Source organism: Sinocyclocheilus rhinocerous, unplaced genomic scaffold, assembly GCF_001515625.1.
Source record: "Sinocyclocheilus rhinocerous isolate Xijiao unplaced genomic scaffold, SAMN03320098_v1.1 scaffold295, whole genome shotgun sequence".
NCBI classification, from domain to species: Eukaryota; Metazoa; Chordata; class Actinopteri; order Cypriniformes; family Cyprinidae; genus Sinocyclocheilus; species Sinocyclocheilus rhinocerous.
Window position 1 is genome coordinate 1978295 of NW_015647035.1, and position 20722 is coordinate 1999016.

General features: G+C 38.8%; 1 protein-coding gene across 5 annotated transcripts in view; it reads right to left on the reverse strand.

The window, feature by feature from the left end:
* Positions 1–2583: 2583 nt before the first annotated feature.
* LOC107708446 (uncharacterized) overlaps positions 2584–20722 on the reverse strand; it is a 120980-nt gene continuing 102841 nt past the window's right edge. For 3 of the 5 annotated variants that reach the window (XM_016512683.1, XM_016512682.1, XM_016512679.1), the window contains 7 exons: positions 17611–17690; positions 16467–17297; positions 11089–11269; positions 8192–8327; positions 5439–5453; positions 4738–4785; positions 2584–3331 (listed from right to left, as the gene is read on the reverse strand). In XM_016512683.1, coding sequence (XP_016368169.1) covers positions 3027–3331; positions 4738–4785; positions 5439–5453; positions 8192–8327; positions 11089–11269; positions 16467–17297; positions 17611–17690 — 1596 coding nt within the window. In that variant the 3' untranslated portion in view covers positions 2584–3026. The remainder of the gene's footprint in view (positions 3332–4737; positions 4786–5438; positions 5454–8191; positions 8328–11088; positions 11270–16466; positions 17298–17610; positions 17691–20722) is intronic. The other 2 variants (XM_016512680.1, XM_016512681.1) reach the window with 2 other exon arrangements.

A 20722-nucleotide genomic window follows, 5' to 3' on the forward strand; every position in this document is an offset into this window, starting at 1 on the left:
ACCATTTGAGAGTTTGCCAGTATGACGCATGTTTGTGTAGAGATTTCACAACAAGATTTATTTGAAAATATTTTAAGTCATCATGTATGTGGGTCTTAAATTCATTGGTTTCTGTGTCCTACCAAGGCGGGAGCTAAAGGCAAAGACGTGGAGCTAATGGGATTACATATGGAAGCCGCTTGACCCCTATGACCCCATTTTTTCCCCTCTCGCTCTATGGCTCATGCAAAGTGCATGAGGATTTAATGCTTTACATTTGTCCAGTTTCTTAAATGGCTGGTAGTAAAATAGCATTTGGCACTGTGATGATAATCAACTTAAATTAGCATAAGTTAATTCAATTATAAAATGTATCACCCTGGAAGGTTCACATGAGATCTCACTTCAGAGAAACTGAAACTCATGAGTGAGTGATAAATAAACGGCGTAGTTCGACACTGGCTAATTTAAGATTTCTTTTATTGCTCCACTCAGACTCCCCTTAAAAACACAGCACAAATGTAGTCACTCATATCTCAGTGAAGAAACTAAAATCAACCAGATAAATGTGGTAATACTGAGGGGGGGAAAGAGAAACAAACATGTAGATTACAGCCTTTTCAGTTTCACAGAACCAGTATTTATCCACTGAGAAAGCCACAATGTGAAATGCTTGATCAACTCCACTGATGTTTTCTATTTGACGCCATGTTTATTAAAGGCCTTGACACACATAAATGACCGACTGAGAATATCATTTAACTTTCATGGGAAATAATTAGTTCAACATATCCAGGCAGTTTTCAGATCTTTAATCACCCATTATTACAGAAATTTATAAAAACAAACATGTGATACAACACAGGCTGGTGAAAATAACTTCTACATTTCCTTTATTTGGTTGTTGTTTTTTAATGCTCAAAAAATGCTTAGAGAAACTATTTACTACTAGAGAAAAAGTACAAGAAATGAGAGGGGGATGCAAGAAACAGTCATGTTATCCATGTTCAAGCCAATTCAGTAGTAATGCACTGCACTGAACACTTCTATGACGAGCCATGAAACAAACAAGACTATTACTGCACTTTAAAACACATCCATCAAAATATGATGCAGTGCAGTGCTAAAAAGAGATTCTGGAAAATGTGTAAAAGGAGCCAGCTCCCATTGTTTTACAAATATGCTATCAAAAGAAACCAAACTTGGGTATTGTATACATTGAATCTTAATTACTGACATAAAACTGATCAAATGTATCATATCATTAGGCTATGGGAATTTAAACTGAGCTGGTAAGGATTTACTGTATATGAGGCCTGGCAAACCACATAACCAGTGCAGTAGTTTTATTCCACGTATCTTCACATCTCCAACAAAAAAATGGCTTGATTTGGATGATCTCAGAGCTGACAGGGTTGCATTAATGCATTGTTGTAGTGCATACATTGTGACGTTATCCAAAGAATTTGCTTGGTCGCACACAGACAGACTCAACCTTAGAACTTCGAAAGAAACAGACTTGATAAGGAATACAAAAGCTCTGCCGTTAGCAAACTGAACATTTAGCATCTTTTATTGGTCAAATGGCACAAAGCCAGTCAGAAGAGGTTAAAAAATTATGACTGTGCATTGTCTGTGCAGTAGCTCTAGAGATGGCAGAACATTATCAGAGCATGAAAAATATTCATTCACAATAGAGTTTATATAAGAAGCACATCACTGCTGGGGATGTCGATCAAAGTCGAATGAAGGCCAAAACTATAACATGGCTATTTTCCAACATTTAAAGCCATTGAAACGCTAAACAATATTACCGAATAAATACAAACCTGAAATTACACCCATGGGAAATTTGCTATGATTGTTTTCAAAATCGAAGCAAACAAGCAGAACGGAGTAATAGTCCTGCTAACTAGTTCAAGTCATCATTTCATCATTGCTAAAACCTTATTTAAGCCATTTCTGTTGTTCAAGTGGTTTAAAATCAACTCGGAAGTAATGCCAGATCTGTGATAATCCATTTTATAAGAAACCAGAAACCTTGGATTTAGGATAGAACTTGCAAGTTTTCCGCAGGTAAAATTCATAATAAAGGTAAATCTCTTTCACACACAGAAATCATGACTGATTCATTGCAACGCTTGCATGATGCTACACTGAAGTTCATTTACCTCAGGGAGACATTTGAATTCTTTACATTCGTAACATACAAGGCCTGATTTACTAAAGTCTTTCACTAATGCACTGAAGTCTTCAGCAAATGCAAAAATCAGCAGCATAGCCAGTGACTAGTCACCGAATGGGATCATTTTTGCACATGCTAAGAACTGTAGCATCACACTTTAGTAAATCTAGCCCTTGATAGGATAAATATTGTAATTAGATGATCCAGATTATTTAGTAATCAGCTGATATAAAATAAAGCCTAGGTCATGTCAATTTCACAACGGCTAAATTCAGAATTTACGCAGTCATAATAGATTTCTAAAAGAAGTGGAATGATACATGACAGTACATAAACGTTCCCTCATCGCTCCTTCAGATTCCTTTTTTGTTCCATCTGAGGGGTTTGTGGAGATACTAATGCACCTATAAAATGTGACATCTCGCTCGCAAAACTTCAAGTTTGTTTTAATGTCTTATCCACGTAGAAAGGGAATGAATATATTATTAAAACAGGGCTCTTTAGAACAGGGAAATAAAAAGTGCTTCTATGCATCGACTCCATCAGAACCAGGGCAGACACGTCCACACAGACACAGCTCGAACGGTGGATTTCAACTCTTGTACGACAGCAGTACAATGGCAGTAGCTGGAATGATCCGAGATCTAGCGCACACCGATTCATTATGGTTAGCCAACAACTCACAGGAACAGTTTGGATAAACGAACAAAGAGAAAATAACATCTAAACAACAAAACGAGTCTCAGTCTCAGTCAGTCCTCGTGCCCAGTGCTGTGTGGCATCGCCATGTGTCCTGGAGCATGCGACGCCCCAGCCGGTCGTCTAAAGTTGTGGGGAGGGGAGGTATATGTGGGCCAGGCGATTACACGTGCAGGATCTCCATACTGTAGTCCTCTGTCTCTGTGTACTGGGAAGAGTTTGTGTCCGACTGCGCCAGCCCGAGTGCCTCTTTATTCTCCAAGTTTGGCTCCAGAAGTGAGGGCTTATCAAAAACGCTCTTTTTACAGGTCTCTGGTCGGTTCTGCACATATATTACTCTGTTGTAGGCCTTGAGTCTCTTCCACAACTGGATGTAGACCTTGCATTGCACGTACATGAACACCAGTCCGCCAGTGAAGCCTATGGCCACCACCACCAGTTTGGTCCAAAAAGGCCATTCCAGTATCCCTGTATGATAAATGAAAGGGAGAAAGTACATCGCTGTAAGTATCACACACATTAGAAGTGCTTACTTCCCATTGTAACAGGAGCATCTGTTTACAATCCAGGATCAAACACAAGGGTCAATGACAAACCAAATGTTCATAGTAACGAAAAGTACAAATCTTTTGGTTTAAAAAAACATGTTCCAAGTTCTTAGAAATGGGCTCTTTGTATTCATGCTGGTTTCATATGATTTTGAAAAACTTCAGATTTTCAAGAAAAGTTTCAATTTAATGACTAGAAATGTCATGTGGTGTAACTGTCAGGTTAAAATTAAAAGCTTAAATGTTCCTTATATTGAATAATATATCTTTGAATAAATACATTTAAAAATAAAACATACATAAATATAAAAAAAATACATAAAGGAGAAATAAAAATAAGGGGCTGAATTTAATAAAAAAATGTGTGTGTGTGTGTGTGTGTGTGAGATATTAGAGAGAGAGAGAGAGAGAGAGAGAGTGAGTGTTTTTTTGAGGAGCCATACCACATGATATTAAAACCTTGCCTTGTCATAAAAAGGTAATATTATCAGAATTTAAGGGACTTACTGACCCTGACACATTCCTTTATATAATATTATTTCCTGTTTTTTTTCCTGCATATTGGTTACAGCAAATGAATTTGGTTGGGTCACATCATATGATTTTGATTTGGCAGTTTTTCCAATAGTAAAAAGTGGCATTTTGTTGTCTATTTAACCACTTAAAACTACAGCCAAACCGTTTAAGGTTCATTCATTTATTACGGATTTGTCTTCATTATTTCAGGACTGTTCCATCAGGAGAGGTATATACAGGTGGTTGCATGTATGAATTGCATTTTTAATGTACTATTAAATAAATTAATGGACCCGGACCAAAAGAAGAGCCTCGTGTCATTGACCCATATGCAGTAATCCTAAAGCAAGACTGCAGTAATTAAATAAATTACAAACTCTATATGCATACGAAGTGATTCTGAAATACAACAAGATCAAGCACAACAGCGGGGTAAACACAGAAGCAGGGATGCAAAGACAGGTGACTGGAGTCCTGATACCCCACCCAAGCTTCTAAAGAGCCAGCTATGGACACAGGGCTATGCTTCAGAATGCAAATACAGCATTTTCACCCTTGACCATTTGACCAAAATCATTAGAAATGGCTGAGAAAGTGAGACCAGCAGCAAAGAAATTTCAGGTGTGTCTCTGTCCATCTTCATTGGAAATAAATTCAGCCAACCTTTGCGCTGCTTACAGTTGCTTTCCTAGTTGGAACAGAGCATTTTGAAATGTCAGAAAAGATCAAGTGTGAGGGAATTGCCAAGTGCTAAGTCTCTAAATGCTACAGTCTGTTCAAGCACAAGGCCTTGGACATGGAATACTGTACTGCTTTCGGAGGCTCCGTAAGTCAGGCCGGGGTGCAGCTTTAGTCCACCTGACATCATTATCAAAGGCACAGGGCAGAGAATGAGGTTACTGCTGCACATACAGGACAGTCTTTTGAATTTTTGCAAGCCTATTTATAACTTTTCTTATGATAGAAGTGGCCTTTTTAATCAATAGCTTGCTTATTACAATCAACCTAATTATATACAAAGGACCGGTTTGATGGGTCCATCTCATTCATTACACTGACACCTACACATTTGCCTGAGCAATATCAGGAGAGCAGTTCGATACAGATTTAAGTCAGTTTTGAATTCGATAAAAACACGCCACAGTCCATTAAAATGCAGCGCTTGCCTCTTTGTTCCACACATCACCTTCACAGTTGCTTTCTCTTTAATCTTTTGTGCCTGAATATATACAGAAAATAGATTTAAGAAAAAAGTCAAGCTATGGTAAGTGGCCATCAAGCCTGAAATTGCCTTTGTCCTGTACATTCACAACCGTCAGTATGGGGCAGCCGGGCACACTGCGTTCAGAGCGCGTTCCGGCTGTGAAGCATTATTGCCTTGATTCACATCGCAACAGTCATGCTAGAGACGGCTGATGTAGCCAGGGGAGGAAGAGAAGGACTTTCAAAGAAATCATTACAGTTAGGAGAAAGAGTTAGGAGGAAAGAATGGTAAATGTAAAAGCGTTTACCTGGTATTCTCCCCGCTGCATGATTAAAAAGAGTTTGTTACTATTTCACTATTGGCAAAAGATGAAGCCACTGAAAGGGGTGGAGGGTCAGGGGTGCAGGAGGGTGGAAATCATATCTTAAGATAGCTGCTGGAACGATCTGACGCTTATGAATGGTGAGATATGAGGAATGGACACGTGAAGACATTCAGGTATGTGTACATGCACTGCGCTTGACAGGCCTCTGACTCTGCTCAAACCTTACCATGCAAGATGAAGAAAAGTCAATGGTGTAACCATGGTAACAGTGATCAAAGTTCTCCTTCAAAGCTGCTGTTCGTGTACAATGAGGCACGTGTGAATGGGCCCTTAATGTTAGGAGCAAATCAGTAAAGTGCCTGCTGTCAGACGCCCATCAGCTTACGGGTCGAGGTCAGTGTTAAAACTCATCGAGAGTGCGGTAAAAGGAATAGTGTGTTTTACTCAAGCACACACACACTTGCACCCCAGCTCAAATCCGTTATGGAAATAAAACCCATTGCGGTCATATTCTCCGAAACACATCCGGTCCCTATGCTCCACAACTCCCTAATGGTATCGATTAGATGGAGTTTGAGAGATGATCTGTGAGTAAATCAACTCTACCATTAGCGAACTAGTCCCGCATAGCTTAAGACCCATTCACACCAAGGACAATAAAGTTTTAACAATCATTCGAATTCTATGAGAATAGTGAAGTCCACACCAGGTGAAACAAAACCAGCCAATTGCTATTCAAAACTAGCCCAAAATTAGCCTAATTGTATTTTTTCCCCAGCGGTTTCTGTTGAGGGTCCCCTTTGTCAAAATTGTGTTGAAAACATTGCTCCATTACTTTCAGAATATTTTTTTTCCCAGCTGATGAACATTAAAAACATTGAGCTTGATCATTTAAAGCGGCAGATGACAAAACTGCAGCACACGCTTATAGTAAACAGAAAGTGTTTTGTTGTGTCCAAAATCAAATATTTTTAGAGTATATACCAAAGAAGTGTGCTTTTTTATTATACTGATGTATAGTATAAAAATTATATCCAAACATACTACATCTGCCATCTTGACAACTGTCTTGTGACCCATATGTTATTTAACCAATGACATACTAAAAAGGTTTTGTTAAACAAGTTATTTAGCTACTTACAGCAGATCTGTACATTACCCACATATTGTTCACCAACTCTATCATAAATATTGCATATTAATCTGCATTATTTAATGTTATTTAATACAGTGGGGAAGTACATATCAGAAGTTGTGTAATGTCAACAATGTTAAATTATAGATTTCCAGTTGTGTGTGTGAACGAACTGTGGTTGGTCTGAACATGTCGGTCTGAAGATGAGACTATGAACGTACTAGGGGTGCAACGGTTCAACTTACTCACGGTTCGCGGTTTTAGAGTCACAGTTTCGGTACGGTTTGGTATGTGCTATGTTTAGGGGGGAAACTATATTGTCAAATAAAAATAAAGAAAATAAGAACAAATAATCTAACTACAAGCAACAGCACAAATAAATAAACAGTGAAAAAAGATACAAATAAAATAAACAGTGCTTTTCAGTTTTTTTAGGTAGGTCTAACATAGTTTTTAGGTACAGAAATGGAATAAATCAAATGTTAAATAACATTGCATATTTGACTGTATAAATTAAAGATTAATCCTTATTAAAGTTACAAAAGTTATTCAATCAAGAGCAGTGAGAGATGTCCGTGTTGTTGCTGTTTGATTAACTTTAAGAAAGTGCCGTCACTTTAAGAGAACGCACTGATACTGTACGTTCAGCCGACTATGTCTGCTTGGATACTCACCAAGACGGGCATTTTGACAATTTTTGTGTGAATTTGTCCATTCAAACACAATACTTCACAGAGACCAAGACGGTTTGACAATTTTTGTGTGAATTTGTCCATTCAAACGCAATACTTCACAGAGAGCTTAATATTTGCGTGCGTTCTGAGACGCGGCGGGTTCATGTGCTTCATGAGCACACACACAGATCTTCTCACTGCGCGCGCGAGTTCACGTCTTCTGGCTCTTTAATATTTAAACTGGCAAGGCTTAAATGAGTTTAGTTTTAACACAGATAGCAACGTGTGCTGTTCAGGTCTCACCTGCGCTATCAACACGTGATGACGGCATAAATGACAGTTATTCCAGCATAAAGCACTCGCATTGATTAAAGAGTGACTGGTTTGTCCACGTATTGTTTTTTTTCTCTCTCATCGCTCTTGTTGTAATGTATTGGGAAGCCAGAATTTGTATCCATCAACAGAAACATGCATTAGCCGAACTCTAACAAACCATATTACAGATGCATTGTCAGATTTAAGTTGAACTGCGGTCCTAGTGCATGCCGAACCGTGTGTGGAGAACGGTACGGTTCGACTTTTTACAGAGAACCGCTGCACCCCTAGAACGTACCAACTCTCACTTCTTAAAACGAGACACCCATATTAAGTTACCTTTATCTCAAATGAAAAGATCCAGAAAGAAACCATCTGTGTGGAGGTAATGAATACATCAAGATATGCATCGTTGAGTACAACAAACAGCTGTCAGTCAGAGGAATGTGATCGTTCCATAAGCAACAGAAAAATCCAGGGGGAACGTGAGGATTGCTGGATGGTACGGAGGGGGATGGGGCTGGAGGGAAGCAGGCAGACGGTGCTGGATGAGGAAGAGGTGGAGTTGGTGCTAAACTGACTGGGGAAGGGAAGGAGAGGGCAGGGCTAACCTTGTTTGATCTCCTCTGCTGTGCGGTCAATGAGGACGTAGAGCGACCAGACGACACATGTGATGGCGATGACGTGAAAAGCGACCGAGCACATGATCTTCCTCCTCTCGCTGGCGGTCATCTGAAGCTTCTCCCACTGCAGACACAGATATTACAAAGACATACAGAAATGATTCCCAACACATGTGATCTTTAATTTTTGTTGTAAAAGAAAGACTGATGACTACAATCAATATAATAGTCAACATACTTCAGAGTGCAGTACAAACAAAATCGGTGACCTGGCCTTTCTGCTTAATAAATATTTCATGCGTCTCAGTGAGAGTGATCTCTGGATCTCTTTTAGCCATTCAGTGCAGGTCTCTCTATCAAGCAGTGACCCAGAATCCACATCAAACTACCTTTTTTTTTTTACCAGAATAACATTATATTGACAAAGAATAATCCATTAATCTCTGTTTATTTACACTATGTACACATTTAATCCAATAAAAAAAGCCATACTGCATGATTAAAAGCCTGTTTAAATGCATAGTTCAACCAAAAATGAATATTCTGTCATCATTTATTCACCCTTATGTCATTTCAAACCCAACTTTCTTTCTTCTATGAAGATATGTTGAAGAATGTTGGTAACTAAACAGTTTTGGTGACCATTGATTTTCATTGTATGGAGAAAAAAAAAAACCTTCTACAGAAGTCAGTAAGTCATACAGGTTTAGAACAACATGAGGGTGAATAAATTACGAAAAAATAAATTTTTGTTGAACTATCCCTCATTACTGTATTCGGTCTTCTTAGACAAACTACTTCGTTTCTTCTGTGAAGATATTTTGAAGAATGTTGGTAAACAATTTCGGTGACCATTAACTTTCATTGTATGGAAAAAAAAACCTACTATGTTCTACAGAAGAATGAAAGTCATACAGGTTTGGAAAATCATGAGGGTTGACTATTTCAGCAACATATATGCTAACAGTTGTATAAAATTAAAAAGATTAGCATTCATTCTTTTTAGATAAACATTTTCAGCAGATTAGGATGTACCAAAAAGCTCAGTGTCTGTCAAAGTGGCACCAGTGGTTTACTGTTTTACTGAGTCTGATGTGGAAGAACTTGATTGGCCTACACAAACTCAGACCTGAACACCACCGACTGTGAGCCTCCCTGATACTCTTGCATCTGAATGTGAATAAACAATTGCACACATGTTCCAAAATCCAGCAGAATATCTTCCCAGAAGACTGGAATCTATTATAACAGCAAAGGGAGGACAAACTCTTGGAACGCCTGGTTTGGAAATGAAATGCTCAAGCACATATGGGTGTGGTGTTCGGGTGTACACATACTTTTGGCCAAGTAATGAAAAATTCAATGGAAGTCAATGAAACATTATTATATAATCCTGTCAGTTGGGTGAAAAGACTATATTACCATTTTTCTCTGTCTACACACAGACATACAATCTCTCAAAAAAATGATATAAAACATAAGAGAGACACACTTTTAAAAGAACAGACAGCATGTTGACAAAGGACATGCCTCAAAGTCAAGACTTTCAAAACCGAGAACAGCTGAAACGTTCAACATTCCTTATTTCTGTAGACATGAAACCTCAGCTATTTTGGTTTTGAATAATGACGGCTCAATAATAGGTTCTGAGAAAAAAAGAAAACACTTCAACTGATGCACAAACCCAGGGAAAACTAAATGGGACACAAAGAAGGCTTTAACCATGTATTGAGGATTAAGGGAGGACAAATGTAGTTATTTAACAATCAACCATTGAAAAAAAAACCACATCAGTCAAGTGCTAATCCGAATTTCTTGTTTCCCCTTCAGTGTCTATGGGTGTCATTCAAATTTAATTTTAGATGAGATTTGATCTGCACTCTTTCTTCTGGAAGGATGCTGACATTGACATGCTGTGCTCATTTGTTAACACGAGTAACACCTGCCAACACAATCAAATTCATAACCTATTCAACAGAACAATGACTCAAATATCAATTTACAGCCAGTGATAAAACACAAACTGTGAATGAATCCAACCAGCAGAGTGTACTTGTTAATAGTCAGTCTGTCATGTCACACCGACCGGTTTTGCGTCTCAGTTCATCTGAAGTATCTTGCAGACACCTGTAAATCTCTCTCTCGGAGGAAGTCTGCTCAAGCACAATCTCTATGGTGACAAAGGCTGTCCTAGATATGCCCAATGTTAAACCCCATTTGAGACACACATCATCAGAAATTTAATTAAAAGAGGAAGCAGTGGACAAAGACTAAACACTGAAGTGGCTAGACTTTCATCTTATGTCACTCAAAAATTATTCATTATAACAATGAATTATCAAAACCTCCTGCAGGCTTTATGGACTAATTTGTTTTGAATCATCTCAAAGGACAGATTGCTCCTCATCTACACGGATCAACTACTGTACCGGCATATAAAAAAAAAAAACATGAAGCAGAGTGCCCTTAAAAACCCTCACCTGTGGTAAAAATTAATGTCACTCACAGCCTCTTGTGGCTTATTACTTCATTATACATGGCCCTGAGTGCCGTTACTATACAGCAATATGATAAAAGGTACCAATATTCTATTAGTAACTTTTTAATAATAATAAACAATTCTTCCATCAAGTATCCTAATGCAGCTCCATCAGTTCTTAACTGTAGGCTGTATACAGTTGTCAAACAGCAACAGCATCATTCATAGAGTGCTACAGTGACTGCAGTTTGAAAATTATTTACAGTCATAAATGTGTGTTTTATAAGGGCAGGTTTTAACACTTTACAGAAGGCTTTTTATAGTGTGCTTTTTAAAGATGTGCAGTATGAGCAGGTAAACCTCAACATTTTTCCATCTGTATGCGTGTACATGTTTGTAACGTTACCTTGCGGAGTGGCTTGAGCTTGGTCTCCATGATGAAGTCATACTTGCAGAGCTCGCAGCAGCGCGTGTCTGAGCTCTTGATCCACTGCTGCAGGCAGGCCTGATGGACAAACCGCAAACTCCCAGTGCAGTGACAGGGTGTTATCAGCGGACTCTCATCATCCCCCTCACAGTGACAAATCCTACAGTTTATTTACAGAGAGAGAGAGAGGGAGAAACACTCGGTCATCCTCCTAAAACCACTGCAAAGCAACATGAACAACCACACACTTATATCACTGCAATTCTATAATACTGTTCATCTCATAATGCAGCTGTAATCGCAACCGATTCTTAATATTTGCTGTGAGGATTTTCAAGTTTTGAATAAACCATAATAATAAAAATAAAATAAAAATACAGACTATAATTGGACACTATAAACATAAACAGGCTAAAACAGAAACCAATAGTTGGGACGGAAACATGCAGTTTCTGTGTTAACCATTTTCAGATCAGTGCCGCACTGACCACATAAACCTAACATTTCCCTTTCCTGAAGGATACATGGAAAGTAATTCCCTACAAAAACATCAACAGAACCTATAGAAGCGTTAAACTTTAAATCCCACAAGCATGGGGAAACGGAAAAGCTGTTTGTTAGTGGAAGGATGGCTGGATTTGTGGAGAGTGTCCAGGGGGAGATAAGAGACAGAGACAGAGAGACAGCAGGATCTAAGCTGAAGGCTCAGTTTATTCTCCATGTAATCTCATTGCCAAGAAAGAAATGAGATGTTATTGAGATCTGAGTTGCGTTTTTTTTCTTCCCTTCTCTCTCTACCACTCATGGGCATTTATGCATGTGAATTTAATCTCTGACTCAGCTAGTGTTTAGTGGTCATCTGGGAAAGCAACACGTACAAACAACTGTGTGACAAATGTCTGTCAACATTCATATTATGAGGATGTCAGCGCCATTGTTCCACTGAGGCAAGCGGCAGTTCAAAGTGAATCACAGATGAGTTCACATCTCACTGGTGCTCTTCAGAGAACACCACACATGACTGGTAATCTGGGAGAGACATCATTTCAAAATAGAGATCAACTGACTTTTAATGGCTAAAACCAAATATAATACTAAAATAATAACTCGGGTAAAAAAAAAAAAAATATGGATGGATAAATTGAAAACAAAATAAAACGGGCTCCTGCATCCCCTATATAGGTCAAGTGGTTTGGAGAAAAGATGGATAGATAAATGGAGGAAAAAAATTAAATAAAGAGTCAAATTTTACCTGAATTAACGCTAATACATTTTTTTATGACAGCAGCAAATAAGATGCAATGAGACAAACAAAACTGTGGAAAATAAATAATCTTTTACAGAATATATACTCCATGCACATTTTTTCACACCATTTTCAAAATAATTTGTGCATTATTCATTAACATTGCTGCTGGTGGATTTGAAACAAATACAATGGGGAACTGCATTTCTGTGCTTGCAATGTCACTGTCATGGGTTGGATTCCCAGGAAACATAATATGATAAAATGCACACTTTGAATGCTGCAAGTCGCTTTAAATAAAACCATCTGCCAAATGTGTACAATTTAAAGTCTTCAGAGACAAGAGATTTGACTGTGACATTCATTAGATATTCCAAGCATTTCAAAGAGCAGTACTTTCCAGAGGAATGGTATGAGGAAAAACTATATTTAGACAACCATAATTTTAATCCTTGATGTTTGTACTTACTGGCAGAACAACAACATAAGACAAATGGCATTATGGTCACAGCACATGGTTTAGCCACTGTAATGGATGTACCAATCATATCCTCCGTGATATGGGCCCTTTAAATGTTAACTAGCTGCCGGGGCACAAATGAGAGGGAAGATTGCTTCCGTGTCAGCGTCCAGAGGCTTTTCAGACTGAATGACCAGGATAATGACTATTTTCAGACACGCATGATCCAGTCAGGCCTCTACAAGATCAAAGCAAGAAACAGCACAGAGAAAGCGAAAAACTAAGCCTGTCACACCTCCATCATCTTACACATGGCTTTACAGTCTGTCTGAGCAGAGTGTGTAATAACATCCATGAGAGCTTTATGGGAAATCGCTTTAATGGACTCCTTTTGTTTATGATCGCTCATATTTTTCTTGACTACAAAGGCCAGATTCATTTCTCTCTCTCACTTCCTTTCTACTTTAATCAGAATATATTGAGACAATCACATTAGATTAAATTAAATTAAAATGGAAAGACTCAATCCAATTACCACATTTAAGACATTCTATCCAGCCATTTCACAAGGTTTCACAATTACTGTTCTAGAACAGTCAGATAATTTCATTAGACAAGCATTCACTCTTTATAGTAAATACACTTGCAGATATGATACTGTAATTCTATGATACTCAAATTCAAATATGATTTCCAGTGACATTTTCCTGTTTCACTAAATTAACATAAGGGAAAATAATATTTCATTGTTTTTTAATTTATATGCACCAATATTACCAATACATTTTCTACATACATGTTCACTAAAACATTTGAATACATGAAAAATGGCACATGATGACTTGGGTACAAATGTTGGGTACAAATGATGAATTGTATTAGATTTCTGAATTAACTTGAGACATTGACAAATAAAACATTCCAATTAGCATAAATTCTCGGATTATCATCCAGCCCTACTGGAAATGAAAGGTCTTGATATTACATTTTAGGTTCTTCAGATCATTGTATTGGTTCTTTGAAGCACCTGTTCGTAAATGGTTTTCTAAAGAGCTGAAGTATATGTGAATGTTTTCACTGTCGCTTGAGAATGTTCTCTTCAAAATATAACTGCAGATGTGACTGAGCACATAATAATGAGCAGACAGAAACTAATGAATAATTCCTATAGTATTCCATGAATAGATCCCTCATAAACTAAATATTCAGATGCAGTTAAAACATTTAAAGGCACAATATGTAATTTTCGCCACTAGAGGGAGTGTATTCAAAATAAATAAAGAGACAAAGGCGTAGTTTGATGACGCCGTGACCGAGTGTGGAATCATGGGAGTTGTCGTCTTTACCCCCACAGCCGATACAATCCGACGGGACTCGGGCAGAAATCATGTTCATGGATGAGCTAATGATTTATTAACGTAGTAGAATGAAGCAGGGTGAGGTTGAAAGCCGTCGAAGCGAAACGAGGCCGCTGAACGAGCGCGACACACGGCTCGAAAGCAGCGGAGCTTTTATTATGCCACAGTCGACCGCTTCCACTCCTTCCGGAAAGCAGCGGAAGTAAGCAGCGCTGTTTTATAATACTAGATACATTTGAAAGTTCTGTTTTAATGCTACTCTGTGCGGTCGTCACCTGTCTATTCAAAAGTCGGCAAAATATATAAACACTGTTCTAGTGGTTTTTGGATATTTTAATAAAATTTTTTTACATATTGTGCCTTTAAATGCACCATTACATGCGATGGTCCTCCCACATAGAAATGTGTCCTTGCCATGGGTCACACCTCAAGACACCTGAGCATGCTTTGTGGCAGATCTCCAAGCCTCGGTTTTTCAGCTCTGGTTTAAACCAATAAGTCTTGCTGGCTGATCTCTAAATGTCAGCTATTTTAAGAGCACATGTTATTTTAACAGCACTGCGTGAGAGTGGTAATACATGTGGGAAGAAACCTCCTCTCACCCTTAAGACGTAAACAATTAAAAAAACAGAAGTCTAGTGAAGCTCAGGTAAAGTGTTAAGCATTGACTTTAGCTTAGAGATAAGCAGATCTTCTCAAAAAGCTTTTTGGATGTAGCCACTTTCCAAACAAACATAAGCTGCATCCAAATATGAATGCTTCCCTACTATAAAGTTGGCAAAAAACAGTATGTGAAAAGAGTAGTATGTCTGAATTCACAGTATTCATACTACAGTTGGCAAAAAGTACCCGGATGGATTACTACCAGCGAGATTCTGAATTGTGCATCCAAAGGACACTTTGTCACCCCATGAGAGGGTTTGTGAATGGCAATGAAGTGACACAACTGACGCTGGTAGGTCACAGGACAATGACAACATGACGAACGCAGTACGTCCGGATTACATTCATACTACACACATTCACACTATATAGAACATTTTTTAGCTGTCACAAAATTTGTTCCTCATCCAGTGTAGTACCTAGTCAGACAGTATGCGATTTTGGACGCAGCCATACTTTTTTTCTTATAAGCTAGAGGGGAGCTCAAATGAAAGCTACTACCTAGGAAAGAATGTAGGAAATAATTTGTAACAACCAAATAGTACTTGGACCTCAAAAGTAGTTTTTCTTCCAGAGTTATTTAGTTTGCTGTCGGCAGGCTGCAGCTCTAAGTCAATTACATACCTCATAAGTTATGCTAATTGTTTCCTGAGGCATCCGTGTGGCCCTGTAGATGAATATCGATATGACGGTTATTTCGCCTGATCTCAAATCGCAAAGCCAGAGAGCCACAACTAAAACTGTAATCAGATCTCAATCTCCATTCTACCTCATTAAATATGGCTGAACTACATCAACTGACCCTTTGCAAAGACCCATCCCCCCTTAGTTACTGTTGCTACGTCTGACAAGCTATGCCGCTCTCATGCCACACATCATGTTCTCACCCAGTGAAAAATCCATCGCGAAGCAAAGAGGACACGGACAACGCGCTGACAGACAAGACAGAGCAGGTTACTTTTGGTATGAAACAATGTCTCAGCTTTAATTTCTTTATTGTGTTGTGACAGATCGCTGTCGCACCTCAGTTCAAATGGCACGTGAAACGATCATCTCTTCCTCTTTACTAGTTATAGCACGAAATAAAGATGAATGAACATCAGAAGGTATCTTGTTTCAACCATGGAAAGATGTCAATACACACCATTTTTCAAGTTCAAGTCCACCGCCGTTAATCTACTCTCCTGTCTGGTTTGTTTGTCGGACAAAATGGCAGATTCGGTGTTATGATTGGCCAGATCGCCAGTCAATCAAACTCCCGGTGAAAGGTCAATTGAGAAGCTACCTCAAGTATCGTCTGGATCTCTCCAAGGAAATCTGCTTGGACTGTCCATGACAGCGCTGCAATACAATATGCATCACATCCCACACAGAAGGTTGGACACTTTTTCTTCCACACCGTGGATCTTTAACAGTCAGAACCCATATACGAACCTCATTATTGACCACCATTAGTAGAGGACTAGAAACAATGACAGCACTAGAAGGCCTCTAACAGGAAGGATAAACAGGGACTGGTAGGAAATGAATATCCAGGTGAGGGCTGTGGTGGGACTATGAGGATGAATCACTCTAGAGGTGGAGCCCATGGGTAAGAGGAGCTGAGCAGGAGTGAGTAAGTCCCACCAACCTGCAGCAGTCCCCCGACAGGGAGTAGGGCGACAGAGGCACGTTTTTCTCTGACAGTGGAGAGCAGCACTGATCCAGGTCGCTGTCCTCCTCAAGGGAGCAAAGAGGAGCCCGCAAGCGCTCCATCTTCAGCTTCCAGCGGGACGAGACCTCCTCGAACACCTCATCGTCTCCTATCTCCTCCATACAGCAAGACTCGCTGACGTCCAGCATGGCGCTGGATGAATTTGTGATGTGGAGCCTTGAAGCGTAGCTTCCCATTTCAGATGCCTGCAGACTTCCTGCAGTGGATGAACGGGTAAACGGGAAGATGAGGCGCAGGAAGTTGGAGCTTCTTTGAAGGTCTGAACGGGGAGGAGCAGGGGGAGCCAGGCAGTGCTCAGGCCCTGGGTTAGAGATGTATTTATAGTTGTTGAGGAAGGATGGAGGCTGGAAAGCAAATGGAGGAGGTGAGTTGGCTTGACCATTGAGGGCTTTGATGTGGCTGTCTTGCATTAGTTGTTCCTTCTCCGCTCCCAGCTCCCCATCTGAACACGTGCGGTCTATAAAGTGAAGACCGTTGCATAGGCTGTCCATCTTTTGTCCCACGTCATTCAGTGACTTTGAGAACTTGAGACTGCCTCCTCCTGGTTTCAAGTTGACTGATGGTTTGAGTAGGGAGAGCCATTCTGTGCCAAACAAGGTTCTATTTTTGGGTTTGGTGGGGGAGTCCAGGCAGAGCATGGTCATGGTGACACCATGAGACGCTGAGCTTTTACCATTAGAGTTCAACAGCACTACAGTGGCCTGTAAGGGCCTCTGTGAGCCCAGGTCCTGAGCGAGGTCATTAGAACTGCATACGAGAGGAGAGGAGAGGGATGGGACAGAAAGACAGGTACAGAAACAGAGATGGGAAGAGAGAAAACAGACGTAAAGAGACATGCAACATGCATTAGAGAACAAATGGAGAAAGATTACAAAAAGACAGGTGGGAGGAACCGAGAGGAAGGTTAGAAAACAAAATGCCAGAATCAAGATGGATGGCAGTGTTGGCCCATTGATGTTTCAACAGTTCTGCCTCTCTCTGGATCTTTTACTCTCTTTCAGGATATGACCATACTGCAGGAGCACACAGAGGCTTCAGGCTTGAGGTGGGGCAAACCTACCTGCATATATCCTGGTTCGAGGGCGTCACTGAAGTCCTGGGGAAACTGTAGGGTGCATTCACAGAGGTCGGACTTCCAGCCTGTATGCAAAACAAGAGACCATAGCAGCAAATTAGAAACATTAACTAAATGAGGATTTCTTGATGGAAATCCCAGTCCTTGCAAGGCATCAACATGTTTTACGTAAATGTAGCTTTTTGTTTTTGGTTCTACATAAATTAAATGCATTTCACTTAGCCATTGTCACGACACTCAGCACATCTTTTTATATATGACTATACACGACTGTTCAAAAGTTTTGAGTCGGTAAGACTCAAAGTAAGTGTTTGAGTTGGTGGGACTTTTTTTTTTTTCTTTTAAGAAATTAATACTTTTTTTTAGCAAGTACGCATTCAGTTGATCAAAGGTGACAGTAAAGGCATGTATAACATTACAAAGATTTTTATTTCAAATAAATGCAGTCTACTCATTAAAGAGTCCTAAAAAATATATAATAGTTTTTACAAAAATAATGTACTGAAGGATCATGTGACACTGAAGACTGAAGTAATGAAATGAAAATAAATGTCAGAAAGAAGACACATCACTGCTGTCAGTTAATGGATTATTTAAAAACTTTAATCTTAAATTTCTTGAAAAGAAAGGGGGGAAAAGTTTACATAGAAGACAAATAAAAACTTTTGACAAAAGGAATATCCTACACTAACACTTATTTCTCTCTCTCTCACACACACACACAAATATTACCTGGGCTTTTGAATCAAAGCAGCATGGATTACATGCACAATGTTTGATTCCATCATTTATGTCCCAGACTAATTACCTATCGATTCTATCTGTAACAAACAGAGAATTTATAGCACAGGGCCTGACAGGGATCAATACAGGATAGAGTGTCCAGAACTGCCCTCTACAAAAACACACACTAACACACAAGCTGACACACACAGTCACACAAATGCACATCTTTGATGAATAATGTTCCAATAGACTATTAGGAAATAATAATGTGTTTTCAGGCACGAGAAATGTGGAAGTAATATGCCTGAGTGAATGCCTTACATTAGCACATCAATTCAGACTCAACCATAACTTCATATGATTCACACTCACATTTATACAAAAAACTTTTTTGTTTATGTAACTCGGGAATTGAAGATGTGAACATTTTCAAACATTTAATAATACTTTCCACAAATAAGGTACAAAGTAGGGCCTGGGAAATTCATAAAATGTTGATAGTCTATCTCAGGAGATCAAAATAAATATTATTCAAACATTTTTATTTTGTATTCATTATTTATGCATATTTTGTCAAATGATGTTACTTGGGTGTTATTTCATATTTATACATTTTATATACACACTACAAACATTTACCTAGTATTTATATTTAATAGCAATTTAAAACACACACACACACAGGATTTGTGCTTCTAATGCTTTACCAATAGTGTAAAGTGTTATGTGTGTGTTGCGCAGTCGAGCTGTGACAACAGTATAAACGTGATTAACTGTGAGTCACTCCGGCTCCTTGCAGACCCAGTCAGCAAGATAAGGTGTATTCTCAAGCCTGACAGAGTGCATGCTTGTGAAGACTCCCTCTGAGATGTGATATACACACACAGCCATGCATGAATCAACAAAAACCACACAAACCCGTGACAAAACCACATACCGACTGCTGAAAATTGGACAGAGATGAGGCACAGAGTCTTATGCGTGTCGATACATGAGCAAAAACGCTAGTAATGGGAAAACAGTCCTGTGGTTATGGAATTTGCCTCTAACACATTTCAGTATGTAATTCAATTTATCTGTTAGTAAATTTGCGCACATTCAAAAAAAAAAAAGGCTTGGAGGAGGCAAGCAGCTTGTCTCTCAGACAAACTATGGGAGTTATTTAGGGATAACAGAAAATCATTTATTCTCTATCACGAACCTGGCACTGACATTAACTCTAACCTGTGAAACAAGTGCTTCTGAAACCAGAACAGAAATTTATAAACAAGGCCGTCACTGTATGTGGTTCTAGTGAAGATGTTGACAGCATGTTTTAATGCCCAGTTCACACTGACAGCAATTTTGTCACTCGAGGTTGCCAGGCTGGACTCAACTTTGAGTTTCTAGACATGCCCACACAAGGTCGGCAACAGTTGCTGTCACTCATTTCAATGGATGTGCAGAGTTGAATCAGAGCTAAATTGAATGGGCAGCAATTCAAGAAATCTCTAGCTTCTTTCCCACATAATTTTGAGACTTCAAATGTTTTTTGTGGTCAGCACAGGAGAAGCATCAGAAGTGCATGCATGCAGTTTAGAGGGAACATTATTGGTATATAACATGTGGTGCTAACTTCCACTAGACTCAAAACAAACTGATAGTCCCAACCTAAACTCACACTAATGGTTGAGCCGTTGTTAGTATGTTGGACTGGTTGGGATGCACAAAACAAACAAGCAATGAGCAATGTTTTGATAGCACCAGCCATGCACAATGTTTAGAGGAATCAACCTACGAATAGCTTACTATGAATTTGTAAAAGTCCCTGCACAGTAAACTGAGATAGGAGAAAATACAGTACCATTAAATTTGTTTTGTTTTTTTGAAAAAATTAATACTTTGATACAGGAAAGATGCATTAAAGTGATCCAAAGTGACAAAGACATTTATAATGTTACAATTTCAAATTTTTCTATTTCAAATAATTGCTGTTCTTTGAAGTCATCATCAAAGAATCCCGAAAACATGTTTTCACAAAAATAATAAGCAGCACAACTGTTTTCAACATTGATAATAATAATAAATGTTTCTTGAGCTTCAATTCAGCATATTGGAATGATTTCTGAAGGATCATGTGACACTGAAGACTGGAATAATGATGCTGAAAATTGAGCTTTGCCAAAGGAATAAATTACATTAAAAAAATTAATTGGTTATTTTAAATGGTAATAATATTTCTCAATAATACTGTTTTTACTGTATTTTTGATCAAATGAATGCAGTCTTGCATGTTGAGAATAAGAGATATCTTAAAAAAACAATCTCAAACTTTTGAACAGTAGTGTATTTCGACATTTAAAAAAAAAAAAAAAAAACACACACATGAATC